Source organism: Fulmarus glacialis, unplaced genomic scaffold, assembly GCF_000690835.1.
Source record: "Fulmarus glacialis isolate BGI_N327 unplaced genomic scaffold, ASM69083v1 scaffold30200, whole genome shotgun sequence".
Taxonomy (NCBI): Eukaryota; Metazoa; Chordata; class Aves; order Procellariiformes; family Procellariidae; genus Fulmarus; species Fulmarus glacialis.
The window spans coordinates 13,755-29,227 of NW_009190082.1; the positions used below are offsets into that span (position 1 = coordinate 13,755).

At 37.5% G+C, this 15,473-nt stretch overlaps 1 protein-coding gene across 1 annotated transcript in view; it reads right to left on the minus strand.

The window, feature by feature from the left end:
* Positions 1-380: 380 nt before the first annotated feature.
* The window catches only part of SUSD1 (sushi domain containing 1), a gene marked incomplete at its 5' end in the record, with an annotated part of 44,240 nt that continues 29,147 nt past the window's right edge, over positions 381-15,473 (minus strand). The window contains 5 exons of the mRNA XM_009584536.1: positions 381-519; positions 3,358-3,451; positions 6,339-6,378; positions 10,852-11,107; positions 12,195-12,288. Of these exons, the coding sequence (XP_009582831.1) occupies positions 381-519; positions 3,358-3,451; positions 6,339-6,378; positions 10,852-11,107; positions 12,195-12,288 (623 nt within the window). The remainder of the gene's footprint in view (positions 520-3,357; positions 3,452-6,338; positions 6,379-10,851; positions 11,108-12,194; positions 12,289-15,473) is intronic.

Genomic DNA, 15,473 nt, shown 5'->3' on the forward strand with positions numbered 1-15,473 from the left:
GTTTATGTGTCCTAAAGTATCTAAAGTAACAGTTGATCTTCAGACAGTATCAACTGGATCAGGGAATTATTCATGTAATAAAGTACAATACAGACACTCATTATCAGGCATTCATGTGGCTGGAATAGCTGAAAGCCTGTGACCAACACACGGACGCATGCTAATGTCTGTTACACAAACCTATTTGTGAGGGAAGGTTCTCCTTTATATACCATCTGGAAACAAGGGGAAACAATAAACATCTCACTTCCAGTAACAAACACATTTCAACTGCCCATGGTATAGTACATATATGCTACACAGATAGGTCCATACCCAACAGACGCTGGCTTTGGTAAGAAGAGTGCATTTTCTCTATGCTGACTTCAGGGGATAACACATCAGAGAAGAGAGACATTTTCAGTCTCTAGGAATGATGATGTAATCCCTGTTTGTGCCATGTCCATTGTAGCAGATAAATGTACAGCCTCGCAGGCTAAGGCAGCAGCTGGGGAGTGCACTGTGCTGTGGAGATAAGATCTGGAGAAAGAGAAAAAATTCCAGTTAAAAAAAAAAAATACTTACAAACCATTCAAGACTCAAGCATGGACCTGACAGAGAACTTGCATGACTCATACTGATGGGATAAATGACAGAGTTTCTAAAGTTTTTTGAAGACCTGAGGTGCTGGTATAAATTCTGAACAGTAAAGCCAGCATGAGATGGGTAAGAAGCATTCCCATAGGGTCTGATGACTACCTGACCTATGTTAACCTTGGCATCGACAACACTGATGCCCAATGCAGATCTTCAGTAAGCTGAAGTTTTGGCACTGTCCTTATGCATCTGAATCAGCATCACATATAAAAGGAAGAAAAGGATTAGGAGGAATGAAGCAAGGTGAATGTGTGACAACGAACCTTAATAATAACAACTAGGGGCTAATGCTTTTTTTAAATGAAAAAAATTAATAATATCTAAGGGCATCAGCAGTCAGGCTGTGCGCTTCGTGAATCCAGTGTCAGACTTTGACTCACTGAGGAACAGTTAAAACTGCTGTCAGCAACCATGCTAGTGGGAATTCACAATCTGTCCCACTGTGGTAATATAATCCCTGAGGCAGCAGACATGTGGCAAGTTGGTGAGCACTTGAATACAGCGGTCCTTTGTGACAGAAACTGCAGAACAGGAAAGCTTACAGGGACCCCAAGAAATAATCCAAGACCATTCACCTTACACCATGGCAAGATCAGCTGTACCTGTGTCATTCCTGACAAATGTTTGTTTAACCTGCTCTTGCAGACCACCCAGAAGCCATGGTTTCACAGCATTCGCAGCAATCTGTTCCCATGCCTCCCTTTCCTACTATGCAGAAGCACATGGATGGTACGTGTACTATGGACAGGAAGGAGCTGGTCTTTTTATAATGGCTTTTTGTATATTTGTGTATCATGCTTCTTGGCAGTTTCTTCTCTGCCAAGCTAAGCAACCTGCTGGTAGATTACCCTACACGTAGTTGGATCAGATAGGTCTCATGTTTCTCTTGTCAAGTTCCTCTGTCTCTTTCTCCTGATGGGCCACATCTTTCTTGGAGTACAGTACCTAAAACAGGACCATAGCTTTACAACTGGACAGGGCAGAAGGCTGACTTCACATGTGTTTTCAAATTACATTCTTACTCAGAAATGCATTAAACTGATGCTTATGTAAAACTAAAAGAGTATTTTTTATTTATGAACATTACAGCTACTTCTTGTGAGCACTGTGATGGGTCTTACCACAAATGACATCTGGATTTTCCCTTCTCTGACTCCTACTGGGATGGGGCAGCTTTAATTTCTGTCAAGGATTCTGTCTGATGTTCTCTAAAACAGGAGAATGGATTCAAGAATTTCTCTGTACATGGGGCCAAGGGCCTAAAAGATACTTGCTGAATTATCAAGTCCTGGCCACCAACATTACAGCATGACCCCTGTCAAATGTACTCAATGTACTCAGCTCCCTAAGGATGTCACTTGGGTTTTTTTTGTTCTCACTCCTTTTAAAAGAAGACTGAAATGGAAGTTCAAGACCTAATCTTCTCTACACTCATTCACAACTGGTTCATACTCATACATGATTCTTCCCGTACTGTCTAAATTCTTAAATAGTTCTCCTATCACTGTGATGCTAATTGATTTGACAAAGTTTTAAAACGTATTTATATCTCTCTGTCACATTTTCACCAGAGAAACTGAAATAATCGAGGAGCCTTTCACACCATGACAGCCCAGGGACGCCCTTCCTCCTGCAGTAAGCCCTCTGCCAGGAGTGCTAGTTTATACACCAAGACAGTTATAGCCCCTTCTGTCTCAAATGTCAAAGCTGACTCTGACAATGTTTTCCAAGAAACCAAAAACAATCAAGAGTGCAAGCTCAAGTTTACCACTGCATCCTACTGCCAAGGGAATCCTGAGATCCCGTTCTTTAATTAGTTAAAGAAAAGAAAGACACCGTGAAAACTTTATTTTGGAATTCAGATTGTAAGAATTGATTTGAAATTTAAACAACTACAAATAATCCAAATAATCCTACTTTCTCCAGCCCTGTATAAGATTAGCTCCTTCTACTTCTGAACGCCAAATAAGCACCTTAATCGATCAATGGTCTATACTTCATAGCACCCAAGCTGGAGGCTCCTAACATTTCAAGTGATGTAAGTCTTAAGACTATTCTTAGAGATAAATATATTAAAACAACAACAAAGACGTCTTTTTTAGTCAAGAGATTTTACTCATACATAGACATTCACAATTACTTAAAGGCACATATTTGTTTTACCTTCGAAAGGAAGACGGTTATAAAGTTACTGCTCCTGCATGAAGGATCATGAAACAGAAAGAAATCAATTTCTTAAAAATTTCTAACATGTTTTTATTGTGGCCTTTATCTAAAGATCAACTGCTATTGAAAAACAATCCTTTTAGGCCTTTTGAATAAAGTTGGGAAGACTAGAAATTGGCTCCTTACATAAGAGAAGTACATCAATGTTTCTGTTGGTATAACTTCCCTGTTAGAGTAGCTCACCTCATTTATTTAGTTACCATTAAATCAAAACACCTCTGATCTAAATTCCTGGTGCTACTCACTGTCTGAATCCTTCCTTTATTAAGATGAGCCCCATACTTTTCAGATTTTCGCCAATGATTGCAAAGATATAGAGGGCATCAGTTCAAGCAATGGACAGCATAAGTGGCCACTCAAGGAACTCTTGATAACAGTTTCTAACCAGCCAAGAGGCCTGAACCAAGCAGGTTGGCAAGAAAAACTATCTGAAAAGAAAAACATGTAAGACTTGTGAAGGAGGACTACAAAACTGGAGTTAATAGCAATACATACCGTGCCGCTGAGAACGACAGGAACAGTATAAGGCAGACAGCAGCAACTGACCCTAATCCAACAGCAGTCATGTATTGCAGAGTGGGTGATAAATCTGAAAGAAAATATCAAACAATTCAAACGAACAAATACTAAATAGTGTAGCTTCAGTCTGGTGACTGACCAACAGAATCTGTTCAAATCTAAAGTACTGTAACAAAACTCAGATGTTGGACTTACTGCTCAGTCAAGTAGTAATGGAGCTGACTATCTAGTAACTACCGTCCAGTTGAGGAAGTAAGGTTAAATGGTGTATTTCTCAAAAGTGATTATATTTCCCCATCCCTCAGTTTCCTGCCTTTTCTTTCTTTTTTTTTTTTTTTTTTTAATTCAGATACTCAATGTCAACATTTTCCCTTCTCATCACTGGCAATTTCAGTCTAAATCATATACCAAGGTGGTCTCTGGTGCCAGAAAATCCTAGTGCTTTTTTAAATGGTTCAATACATGTCCTTCAAAATTTTTATTATCTGGGCATGATTTCTCTTCCCCATTCTTTTTTTTTTTAGAAGAAATAAACCTGGCAATGACAGCCTTACTGAAGCCCATAATACCATAAGCCACCCAGGGACAGAACAGAAGGCTTACAGTGATTTGCTGTCAAAACCAGAATTACTAAGAACTACTAGTGAAGGTAACCTGAGAAATCCAGCCACCTCTATCCCAGTTTCAGCATTAGTCAAAGGTTACCTATTTCTTACTACATTTCCCCCAGACATCTAGGATGCTGGATCTTATTCCTGCAAGATTCCACAACTCTACCTGCTGTTAAATCTTGCAAGCATGAGTATTTAATGTTTTAGCAAAAATTTAAATTCTTGCAAAAGTGGCACTTATTCAGTGAAATTACTGTATACATCCACGATGAGAATCCAAGTGCCTGAACATCAGAAAAGCAACTTCTGTTACTTAAATTGAACTCTTTTTTGGCTCATCTGAATGTACAGGCACAAAACTGGCCGGGCATTCACCCGAAACACCTCCAACAATTGATCTGAAGCACAAAAAAAATCATACAGAGCCACAAGGAGAACCTGACCAGTTTACCATCTTTGCCTAACACTGCTCAGTGAAGCAAGGCTTGTATCTGTGCAGCACCTCTCACCTGTAAGCCTACTGTGAGTCTGGCAAAATAAAGAATTTCAGGCAGAGACCCTACAAGGAAAATCTGTTCAACCTACAAGCACATTCAGTTTTGGCAAAAGTTATACCTGCCTTATATCACTGTAATACCAGTTTCCATAAGCAAGTTATGCATCTCTACAGCAGATGTCAGCCCTCCATAAAAATGACAGAACTGTCTTCCCTATACATTGTAGAGTATGTTCAGTGAAAACCCCTCAAAATTCATTATACTTATTTGTGAGAGAAGGAAGAGTGCTTTTAAAAGATTTTTACCACTTTTTATGACAATGATTTATCATACAATGTGTAGCTTTGTCTAGATGGCATCTGAAACAGGCCCATTTGGTTTAGATTTAATTTACAGGTTTGCTTTCCACAGAAGTTGAATTAAGAAATAATCCTCAAAGGATTCAGTGAGCCAAAAATACTCTCAGCCTCTCCAGCTGCAGAAGTACCAAGGCCAAGGACACCGTTTGGCTAGAAGTCCATTCAATACAAAGGCAGGTGGATTTACAACAGAAAGCCAAAGGCCTGACCTGTCCTATTCCCATCTTCCAATGCCCATTCTTTTCATCCCAAACCGAGAAACCGCCTATACATAAGACAGCCTCTGACGATGCTCTGTAAGCCAATAAATGACAAATTCAGAAAAGGACAGTTTTCTGTCTTTCCAGAGTTATTTTATAGCTCTTGCCTATACAGCTCTAGCAACAGAGCACTCAAACCTAAGGAATCCTTGATCTTAGCCCAATCTTGACAACCACAAACTGCCTAAGTTATATTCTAAGTGTGGTGGTAAATGAACAAAGTCACAAGAGTAAACAACAAAAGGCAACCTAGAAATAAATACACAGTTGTCACCAGAAGATCAGTAACAGCAATAGCCAGACATGGGTTTTGTGAACAGTGGAGGAGAAGCACCTCAAGCACTCCATGCACCACATGATTTATTATCATTCCAAAGTACTGTCTCACTCTCCAATGTCACTGCATTTCCTAACTCCAACTTGTGAGTCTTTCAACTCAAAAGCAGAATTTAGAGTTTGTAGGGGACTCCAGTGGTGCCACTTTCTTTGTCAGGAGAGGCAAATGTTTGCTTTTTGTTGAAACATGATGAAATGGGTGAAGAGAGTGCTTTCTACCATGGTGGAAAGGAGGGAAACTTGATCTCTAGTGGATTCCAAACTCCTCTGAGGTAAACTCATTCACTGGAAACATTTTATAGTCAAGAAGAAAAACAAAGATAAAAACATGCTGAGAAATTCACTGGTTTTTAAAGTTATGCCATTATACATTTAAAAAACTGTACATACAAGTAGAAAAATTAGTCATATTTTTCATTTTTGCATGGTGTCTTATTTTCTTAAGTTCATAAAAGGACTTAATTCTCCAAGGACCACCTGAACATACCAAAATAAATAATGTGGCTTCTAAAAGCTAGAAAACGTTTTTTTTTTTAAAAAAATCTTTAAGCCAATATAGAACTATTTTAAGACAGGCTTCTAAAATTTCACGTCTTCTGTGCTTCAAATCCTTTGTACACAAAAATTGCTGTAAAGATTTGGATGCGATGCATAGAAAAAGTAATATTGAAAACCAGGGAGAAACCAGAGAATCCATTTTAGAATGGATTACTGAATCCATTAGAATGCAATACCGAAGTGCAAGGCAAATTTTCTGCCTCTAACCTTTCCAATCCTTAAAGTCAACCGACCATTAATGGCAAATGAAAAAACAGCCACAGCAGTTATTAGTTTATGCTGCCAAGCAAAGCCAATCCAACTTCTGCTTTCTCATTGAAGGAAAAATTGACTTACTTTTAATTTGTGCCCAAACAGCACAGGATTGTGTTCTCACCTGAAAATGAAAACATAAAAATCACTGTTTCTCATGACAGAAATTTATTATCACTAACACCTTCTGCAAGAGCAGCCATCCACAACATACTGTATTTTATTACTATTGGGAATGGAGTTTGTTACTCCCCTGGTAGCAGCCTCTAGCTTGTCTGAAAAGATTATAAACTATAAAGGTAAGATTAGAGATAGAGCTTTGATGAAAGGCTGGCTCTAGTCTTCTAGATCAATACTCTTCCTTTCTTTCTATAACCTAGTCACGCAAATAACATGGAAGGATCTTTGAAGCTGCTTGCATAAGAATTCAGAATTTATGAAATGCTAAGATAAGGCTGAATATGCTGTATTAACTCTATCCCCATGTAGAATATATAAGTTAAAATATGGTACTTAACAGAATGTTTTTCAAATACTAGACATGGGGTTTTTTCCAGTTATGATAACTTGCTTGGTAATTTCTAACAGTTTTTATAGAATACTTATAGTAGTTAATGTTCACAGTAGTTGAATAAATGTCTATCAGGGGTCTGCTTTTGCAGACTTGTTTAACAAGTTTGGGTTTTTTACAGTAAGCTTTGGTCCCTGTAGAGCTTTTTTAGCCCAACACTTCACACTCATACATACCCAAGAAGTTCTATTCTAAGTTCTATTGTCTATTGTGTAATTACTGTGAAGTCTATTTTTGTAGTGCTTCTATATGTACTTTCCTGCTAAATGACTTTCACAGTATACATACACATATATTTTTCATGTTTTGGCAAAACGTGTATTATGTTGCTCTGGATAACAGTATGTTTCTATGAAATTGAAGGTTACATTTTGAACAAAAGAACAAAGGCACATTTGTATGCTTCATCTTACTTTTGTTTGTCTGCATGCTGAATTGTGGAATTTCAGTGTTTCTTAAACTCATTTTTATAAGGAATTTTCTGGTTATTTAAAAAGACAAAACACTGACAAAGCAAATCCTCTTAGGAAAGGGAAAATAAAGTACAAGGGGTGGATTTAAAAACTCAACCAAATGCCAGATTCTGGAGGCACTGGTATGAGTGCCATCACCTTGAAAGAGCTGCCTCTGTGACATACTCTAGTTTGCAGGAAATCAGTCATCTCCTGCCTATCAGGGAAGCTACAAAGCTCCCAGGAATCTCAGCAGCAAAGTTCACTGATCCGCACTTTATACTACATCAAATTATAAATATCATCCTCTGAAGAATTAGCACCTTTCCAGAAAATTATCAGTGAAACTACCCCTCCAAATACTTGAGTATCCATGGATCTCAAAGTCCGTATTTCAACCCAGATATTCACAGGTAGCTAAACTGGAGATAGAAACCCCTTCCACAACTGCACACTTAAAACAGTACTGGAGAAAAGAGAAAACATTTTGACATGCATATACACTTTTCTTAGATTACTTTTTATTAGGCTAATTTTAACAGACTTTTCTTACAGTAGGTGTCATTTTTATTCCAGTTTTCCAAAAATCTTGTAGCTTTTTTCCTGAAAAGACTGCGTGCATCTTCACCTTTCACAATCCTGCTCTTACTTCTGTTACATGCACAAACTGTTTGATCCAAAAAAGCTGATGCTGACACTGAACAGAAGCTATGCTAAAGAAATTAATGTTAAATAAGTTTAAACTCCAAACACCTTTTTCAGTTCTTGCCCTTCACTATGAGCCTTGGCTCTCTGCACAGCATGGAATCCATAAAGTAATCACTGGAGATTAAAATAGGTACCAGATGGGTTTGAGTTATTTATTTAGCAGTATCGCTCATGGAGGAGGACATTTCCAACGGTGGACAATTTGTTCCATTTAAGTAAGGTTTTCATGATAATGACAGTAAATTCTCATTTGTTCCCAAATCCTCCCTTGGTCTCCATCATCCCTATATTCTAATTGCCAAATTCATCATTATGAAAAATGGTAATTTCCATTATTTCTGACTTCCTAACTGCTTTCCTTGTACATGCCCAACGATCTCCTCAGATCTGACCAGCCTTTTAACACATCTGAATGTCCTGCACGAATGTCTTAAATCCTCCACCTTTTAAAATAAACAGAAAGTAAAAACCACACAGCAGACACCTTTCTCAGGACCTCCAAATCTGAGCAAGGGATAAATGAATGTGGACTCAGTAAAACAGAACAGCTTACTTGTCTTAACTGTGTCCACACAATTTTATCTGAACTGATTTTCCCACCCTCACCACAAAGAAAATATGTCAGGTGTATTGAGGAATAATGGCAATAAAAAGCCACAACGAAGCCATGATTTTGCAGCAGGTATAATACAAACTGTACCATTCTCAGCATGAGGGCGTCTGGAGCCAGAAGGGGCTCTAGAGAATGCCAGAACATAAAAGTACAATAATGAGAACATTAGTTAGGAGTCTATGACATGTATTTCTAATGTGTCTCTATTCATTGTTCACAAGTAAAATACACTACAGAAAAGATGATTTCACATGTATTAATAATTGAGGACCAATTAAAGAGCAGATTTTTTAAAAAGCGGACTTTTAAATATTAACTCTTGAATCCAAATTCAGTTACTTAAGTAATCAGATTTTCAGAAACTCTCAAAACCCAACAACCCTCAATGTATAATTCTGAATTTCTTTAACTTCTTGATACCAACAATTGCACACAATACAAGGGCATGAGAATTGAAGATAAACCAGTACTTTCGAGCCACAGGTCTAAGCTCCATTTCAAAGAAGCAGAGCTGGGAACCAAAGCTGTTAGGTATTTGCAATCCTAATAATGACTTATAAACGTTGTACGCAACTTTGTGTACTTCATCAAGTTACAAAAGCCATACAGGAGAATGTGTATTAAGGAGCTGATGCATTCTAAATGGAAGGAAGCAAAGAGTGACTTCTACAAGTAACAGTAATAATATTCCATTAAATCAGTGGCCTAGAAAATACGTCTGGCAATGCTAGAGATGAAACATCAGGAAATGATCTATATGAAAGAGAAAGAATAATGTAACATAGAAGCAGCTTAACGAACAGCTGGCAGAGATGCATAAGCAACCTGCACTGTTCTGTGCAAGAAAAGCCTCAACACAAGCAACAATAGGAATGTTCCCTAGTATCAGAAAATACTGAAGGAAAAAAGCTAGAGAAACCAATGCATAAAACCCAAGGATACTCACTAACAATCCTGCTCCACAGAGTACATTTTTCTAAAAAATACAGTTCGTTGTCCAAATTCCAGGATATTTTGGGCTAACTTAACATTATTTATGAACTGAACGCCTTCAAATGTCATTTCCCCACTTATTCCCTCACACAATTAATTAAAAATTTATGACAAACAACAGACTTGTATCAGGATCAGAAACCACTTTATCTGTGCTATAAAAACTTCCTAAGCTATTATTAAAGTAGATGCCACACAAAACATATGCTGCACAGATTAGTAGATACCAGTAACAGCTATTACATATACTTGTTTTATTTCACTTGCTTTGGACTGAGGCAGAGTTACATTTCTTAATAGAAGCTGTTTTAACTTACTGAGATTTGGGTGTAGACTTCCAAAATTGTAGAGAATTATTTTTAAGTGACTCACAGATCAGTTTTTGCGTGCCTACTTGCTTCGTGCTGTATACACAAAGCCCTAAAACTCTATTGTAATTTTTTTGGCACTGTTTAGGTGTTTTCTTCTTTAGTAGGGATTGCTTTGTTCTGTTTTTACATTTGACATTCAGGAACTGTATGCAATGAAAAGTCTATCACCTGCCTCATATCAGAAAAAATTCCTACTGCTGAGACTTACATCATGAAAAAATTACAAGCTGTTGACCCCTAAGATAGATAATGACTGGAAAACTAGTGGCATAATGACATAATGGGAGGCAAGACACTGGAGCACAAAACAGCTGAGATGTACATTTTAGAAACTTTTTGTTTCTAATTAAATTTCATATTTACTTTAAAATGACAAAAAATTAATACTAGTAAAATACTTTTTTCCACAAGGCTTTCCCAAGGGACATGGAGTTGACATTCATTGCTACGTGGAAGGTAACACACATGATAAAATATATTTTTCCTTGTCATTTGGAAAATTGGAATATTTTGCTATAAAATTAAAAATTAAAATGGGTGAATTTTTCATTGCTAAGGAGTAATTTTCAGACTCTCATACTAATCTCTTTCACTGAATTCTAGCCCAGTAAAGACACCCTCAATTACTGAGGGCAGCGATGGCCCTTCATTTTTAGTTTTTTCCATTGTTTACCTTTTGGCATCCAGAGTTGCTCCAACATTACAATCATATAAATATCTGTAAGGAATTACAAGAGTTATTTAAAGAGCTTCAGATCTAATCTAATTCTGTCAACTAACAGATCCTTGCAACATCATAAAAATTTAACACAGCTAACATTTTCCTCTTTTTTCCCCAGCAACATTTCATTCAACAGGTGTAAAGAAAAGGTTTTAAAACATCCATTACCTTATTCCACTCACTTATTATTCTCAAAAAAACACAATACTCTCCTCCCAGCTTTAAAGGAGCATTATAAAACTTCCCGTAGTAATGTCTGTCTCCAAGAGCAATTGACATGTTATCAGCAACATCCTTCGCCCGAAATTCAGCTGCCACATATCCTTTAGCGTCAGTGGTGTTACTGAAGAAAGTTGCAGCAGCAAAGGAGTCACAAATAAAAGTGCTTTGCAAACCCAGAGGAAGCACAATCACTTGATAAAGACTAGAGTGAAACAAAAAAAGTAAATATTAGCCCTCACTTCAATGTACTAAGCATCAGACATTCAGTAATTCACGTTGTCTTTTCTATTTGTAGCCTCTTAACTGATTTTTATTATCAATGTCCAATATGAATGCTTCTTGTATTAAAGTGTTTCTCTGTGTGTGTGTGTTCCACTGCGTTTTAAACCAAAAGCACTGCATGCACAGCTTAGAGCTAGTTCTCCTCATCACATGCATATTAACTTTACACGTTTATTCATGCTCAGAAGAGCATCAAACTGAGTTACTGCAGGCTACCTCTTGCTCCTCTCATCTAACACATAAGTTCACCTATGAAACAATACATCATTGGCCTCTAAAAATGATTCATAATTTTCCCAGAAACAAGACTTTTTCTGTTTAAAGAAGGAGAGGACAGATACCATTTGTAAAATATTAACCAAATCTGTCTACAGACCTCTCAAAACAATGTTTAGTCTATGGTATCCAACCATAGGAAAACTAATTATTAGGGCTGTTACACTAGTCATTTCCTGACATGTTCAAATATTTTCTGCTTTAGTATAATGTTGAGTTACAATAACCTTTTCCTTCTATCACAAACAGCACTTAGTAAGGTGTAAATCCTTTTTTTCTAGAAATATATTTTGGTAGCAATACACTAATATGAAAACATTATTTCAGAATATGCATAAATACAGACATTGTTCACCATTTCCTCTGGCTCCTAGGAAGAAAAAAGGTACTGGCTGCATGAATTCGTTGGAAAAGAAAAATCACACGGCTAGAGCTGTGCTTGGATCCATCAATAAAAATCTACTGTGACTTCACTGTGGATAAAGGAAAAAAACCCACGAAAACCAACAGTGAAAACTCAAAATTATCAAACCAGAATTTTGTTCCAGAAAGCAGGCAAGAGTCTGAAGCCAAATATTAGTCTGCTAAGGGAGGAGAAACTGGGAGTTACAGCTTAAGTTTTCTCCCATTGCTAACAAAAATAATCTAACCCCCACAAAAAGTTCCAATACGTAAGTAACACAAATCTGCAGAATGTTTTTTGAAAGGGTGAAGAGTGCAGAGAGACAAACCTGATCGGTCCATTTCGATCTTCTGCTTTCCGGAGTCTGAGCGAGGGTGCAGAACCTTTTACTGCAACAAATTCTATATCTGGGAATGGGGGATCTAAAAAGTAAACAAATACCAGTGCTTTAGAGATGTTTTAAAATATTTCAGGCATAAGGGTTCCTAGCTGTTTTTTCCCCCAAAACTTCCTCTGTTAACTGAGCCTCAAATCCCTGATGGTTAAAGTCTGCAGGCAACATAAATAGTCTGGTCACGAAAAACAGAGAGCAAATACGAACATGATGGCATGGCAGCCCCAACTCAAACCCCTGTATTGACGTGTATCTGCTAGCTGGTAAAAACAGAGATGCCCCAAAATGATCGTAGACTATAGAGATATGGGACAGGAAATATTTGTTGGAAGAAGCAGTATTATTTATTAGACTAATTGAAATGGTCAAGGAGAAGAAAAAGACGAAAGTCCGGGCACACAGCCCACCACAAGAAATAAAATGGTATGAATAAAGGAGAATCTATTAATGCCAAAAGCACTTTCAAGAAGGCAACTTCCTTAGTTGCTGCTCACAGTCAGCTAGCAATATCCAGCCCCTTAAACTGAATTTCAATATGGGTACAGAGCTCTAATTTGTTTTAGCAGGAATTTGCATCAAGGCCAGAACTGAACAAACACTTTTGCCTCTGATTTCAATGGCAGTGATGACAGCTGCACGCTGACAGAGACTGGTGCTGTGATAATGGAAATTACCACTATCAGCCTGGAAGCAAAAATGAAAAGAGCTTCAGTGTGCACAACCAAGGGGGCAGAGTGTAAAGCACGGATACTATCTACCCCAGAAGTCCGAAAGAACTAGCATAGATATTTACAGGTATGGCTAGGCTGTTTGAAAACTGGTCTATGAAGCTGCTGATGTGGTATCTAGTAACAAATGCAGTGCTTATATACAGAAAACTAAGGCTTCAGAGCATCGTTAGAAAGAATAACCAATGTCATGGAGACAAACAAAAGAAAACCAATGCAGGTTTGCTGAATTAAAGTCACATCAGGGAAAATCTCGCTGAGATGCATGGATTTTTCAAACAGCTGGAATACAGATAGCTGCACATGTATGTTGAAACAGAAAATCATGAGTTCAAAAAAATGACACTTGGTAGAAAAACTGTGAAGTGGGTAAATAACTGGTAAATAGGGAGCTAGCAAAATACAGCATGTTGGAAGCTAAATTACTGGGGTACAGGAAGGTTATTAGAGATGCTCCTCCAGGACTAAACACAGTAAGTACTAAGTCTGGCATTTTGTTAACAATCATAATGCAAAATCCAGGTGCATACAGCTGAATTTTGCTGCTCAAACAATGTTAGACAGTGTAAAACAACAGCAGTATGGAGACATTACACAAGAACTGAATCACCTTTACAAGCTGTTGTTTTGCAGAAATGGGATGAAATTCACCAGTATGAAGTACAAGGTAATCCACTTGGAGCTACTAAGAAGAATTTTTTGCTGTATATTCTAAGTTCTTTTGAGTAGTAGGAAGAGCATATTAGTACATCTCAGAACACATGTTAGTCACCAAAATGATAACAGGGGAAAAAAAAAAAAAGGAAAAGGCTGCTATAAAAAGCCTAAGAAACAGATTTCTCTAACACTAGAATAGTACTACCAAAGGTACAGAAGGCCCAGGTGTGATCATTTCAGTGTCTGAAGTTCCAATCAGTCCAACAGAGCTAAGTGAAATCAGTGCAGAGGATGACTGCAAGAAAGATCCAAATAAAGGAGAAATTGTCTCGTATGAGGGAACCAAGAACTTGTCTTTGTAGCCTGTGAAAAAGAAATTTGAAAGCCTATATGATCTCTGCTTTAAACAGATGAAACATGGAAAAGCAACAACTTAAGCACAGTATGTCCAAAATAAAGACAAGAGGCCATACAAGCATCCCTAGCAAGAAAAACCCTACCTTGCCCTTGGCAAAAATCATCCTCAAGTGAACCTCCTGAAAGCTTACCTAGCCAAATGAATTGCTCTGGTAGTTCCCTTTACCAGGTCCTCTTCAAAACCAGGCTATGGGTGAACTACCAGCGAAGAAACCAGCTATGAATGTTCAGGATTGAAATGAGAGTAAGATTTGTATCTAGTAAAGCCTTAATACTCTACAGTGGCTTCCCTCTAGCAGAGACAGGGCAGAAAATCCCTTCAGATAGCTTTCTAAGTTAATGAAACGTATTGCCTGGCTGCCTGCAAGAACAGGAAACAGTCTTTACTTTGGAGGGTCTTTTCAATACTTCTGCAACCACAGATATTGTAAATGTATAGACAGTATTTCTATCTGAACAAAATAAATGAACAAATAATATTTGACAGCCAACCTTTATGTCCTTTGCAACTTGCAAACCTAAGAAAACAGAACTGCAAACCCTCCCTTAACTTCAATGGTTTCTTAGCATAGAAGACAGAGTGGACAGACTGACAGGAAAATATATCTGTCAGGGTAGATTCATTTGGCATACTTCTCCTATCCTCCTTTCCTTTGGCATCCAATATCACCAGGAGACACTATTATTAATTTCTCTTGAGAATTTTCCAATTTCCACGCAAAACTTGGGAATTTCCTCTTTAATGCCAGCCAGAATGTGCATTGCATGCAACAGTTGTACATCTTTTTTCCAGACAAGCAGTGCAAGGGGGAACAGGGGACAAAAAGACAGCTGACTAAGTTCATAACAATTACATTTTTTTATTTTCTATAATTTGACATGAAAAATGCAAAACATGAAAATAAACAGCCATCCAGCACTGACAGCCCTAGGGAGTGGGCAAAAGAGAGCAAAATCTGAAAAAACACACAGGGCTTTTAAAGCTTGGAGTCTTCTGCCGTTTTTAGTTGCTGGTGAGAAATACTAATTACTACAAACATCAAGCACACCGAAGAAAAGTGAACAACTTGCAACAATGTGAAATAATAATAATAATAATGATAATAATGATAATGATAATGATAACGATAATAAATGAAAGGAATGGATTTCATGTCTGCTTCAGTGACTGGAAAGGAAACCCTGAAGGAGTTATTCCAGTGGCAGTATTTGGCCACTACGAACTTTTAATAAAAGAAGCACCTTTCCAGAAATTTAACATTTTTTTAAAAAAAAAAAAAGTCTGCTGTGAGGTCATCATAATTTCCAGATTTAAAAATCTACATGGAAAAAATACTGACTTAATACCATCTAGAACACGTGGAGGGAAAGGGTGAATGTTATGGAGAGAGGAGGACTTGCACTAGGTGGG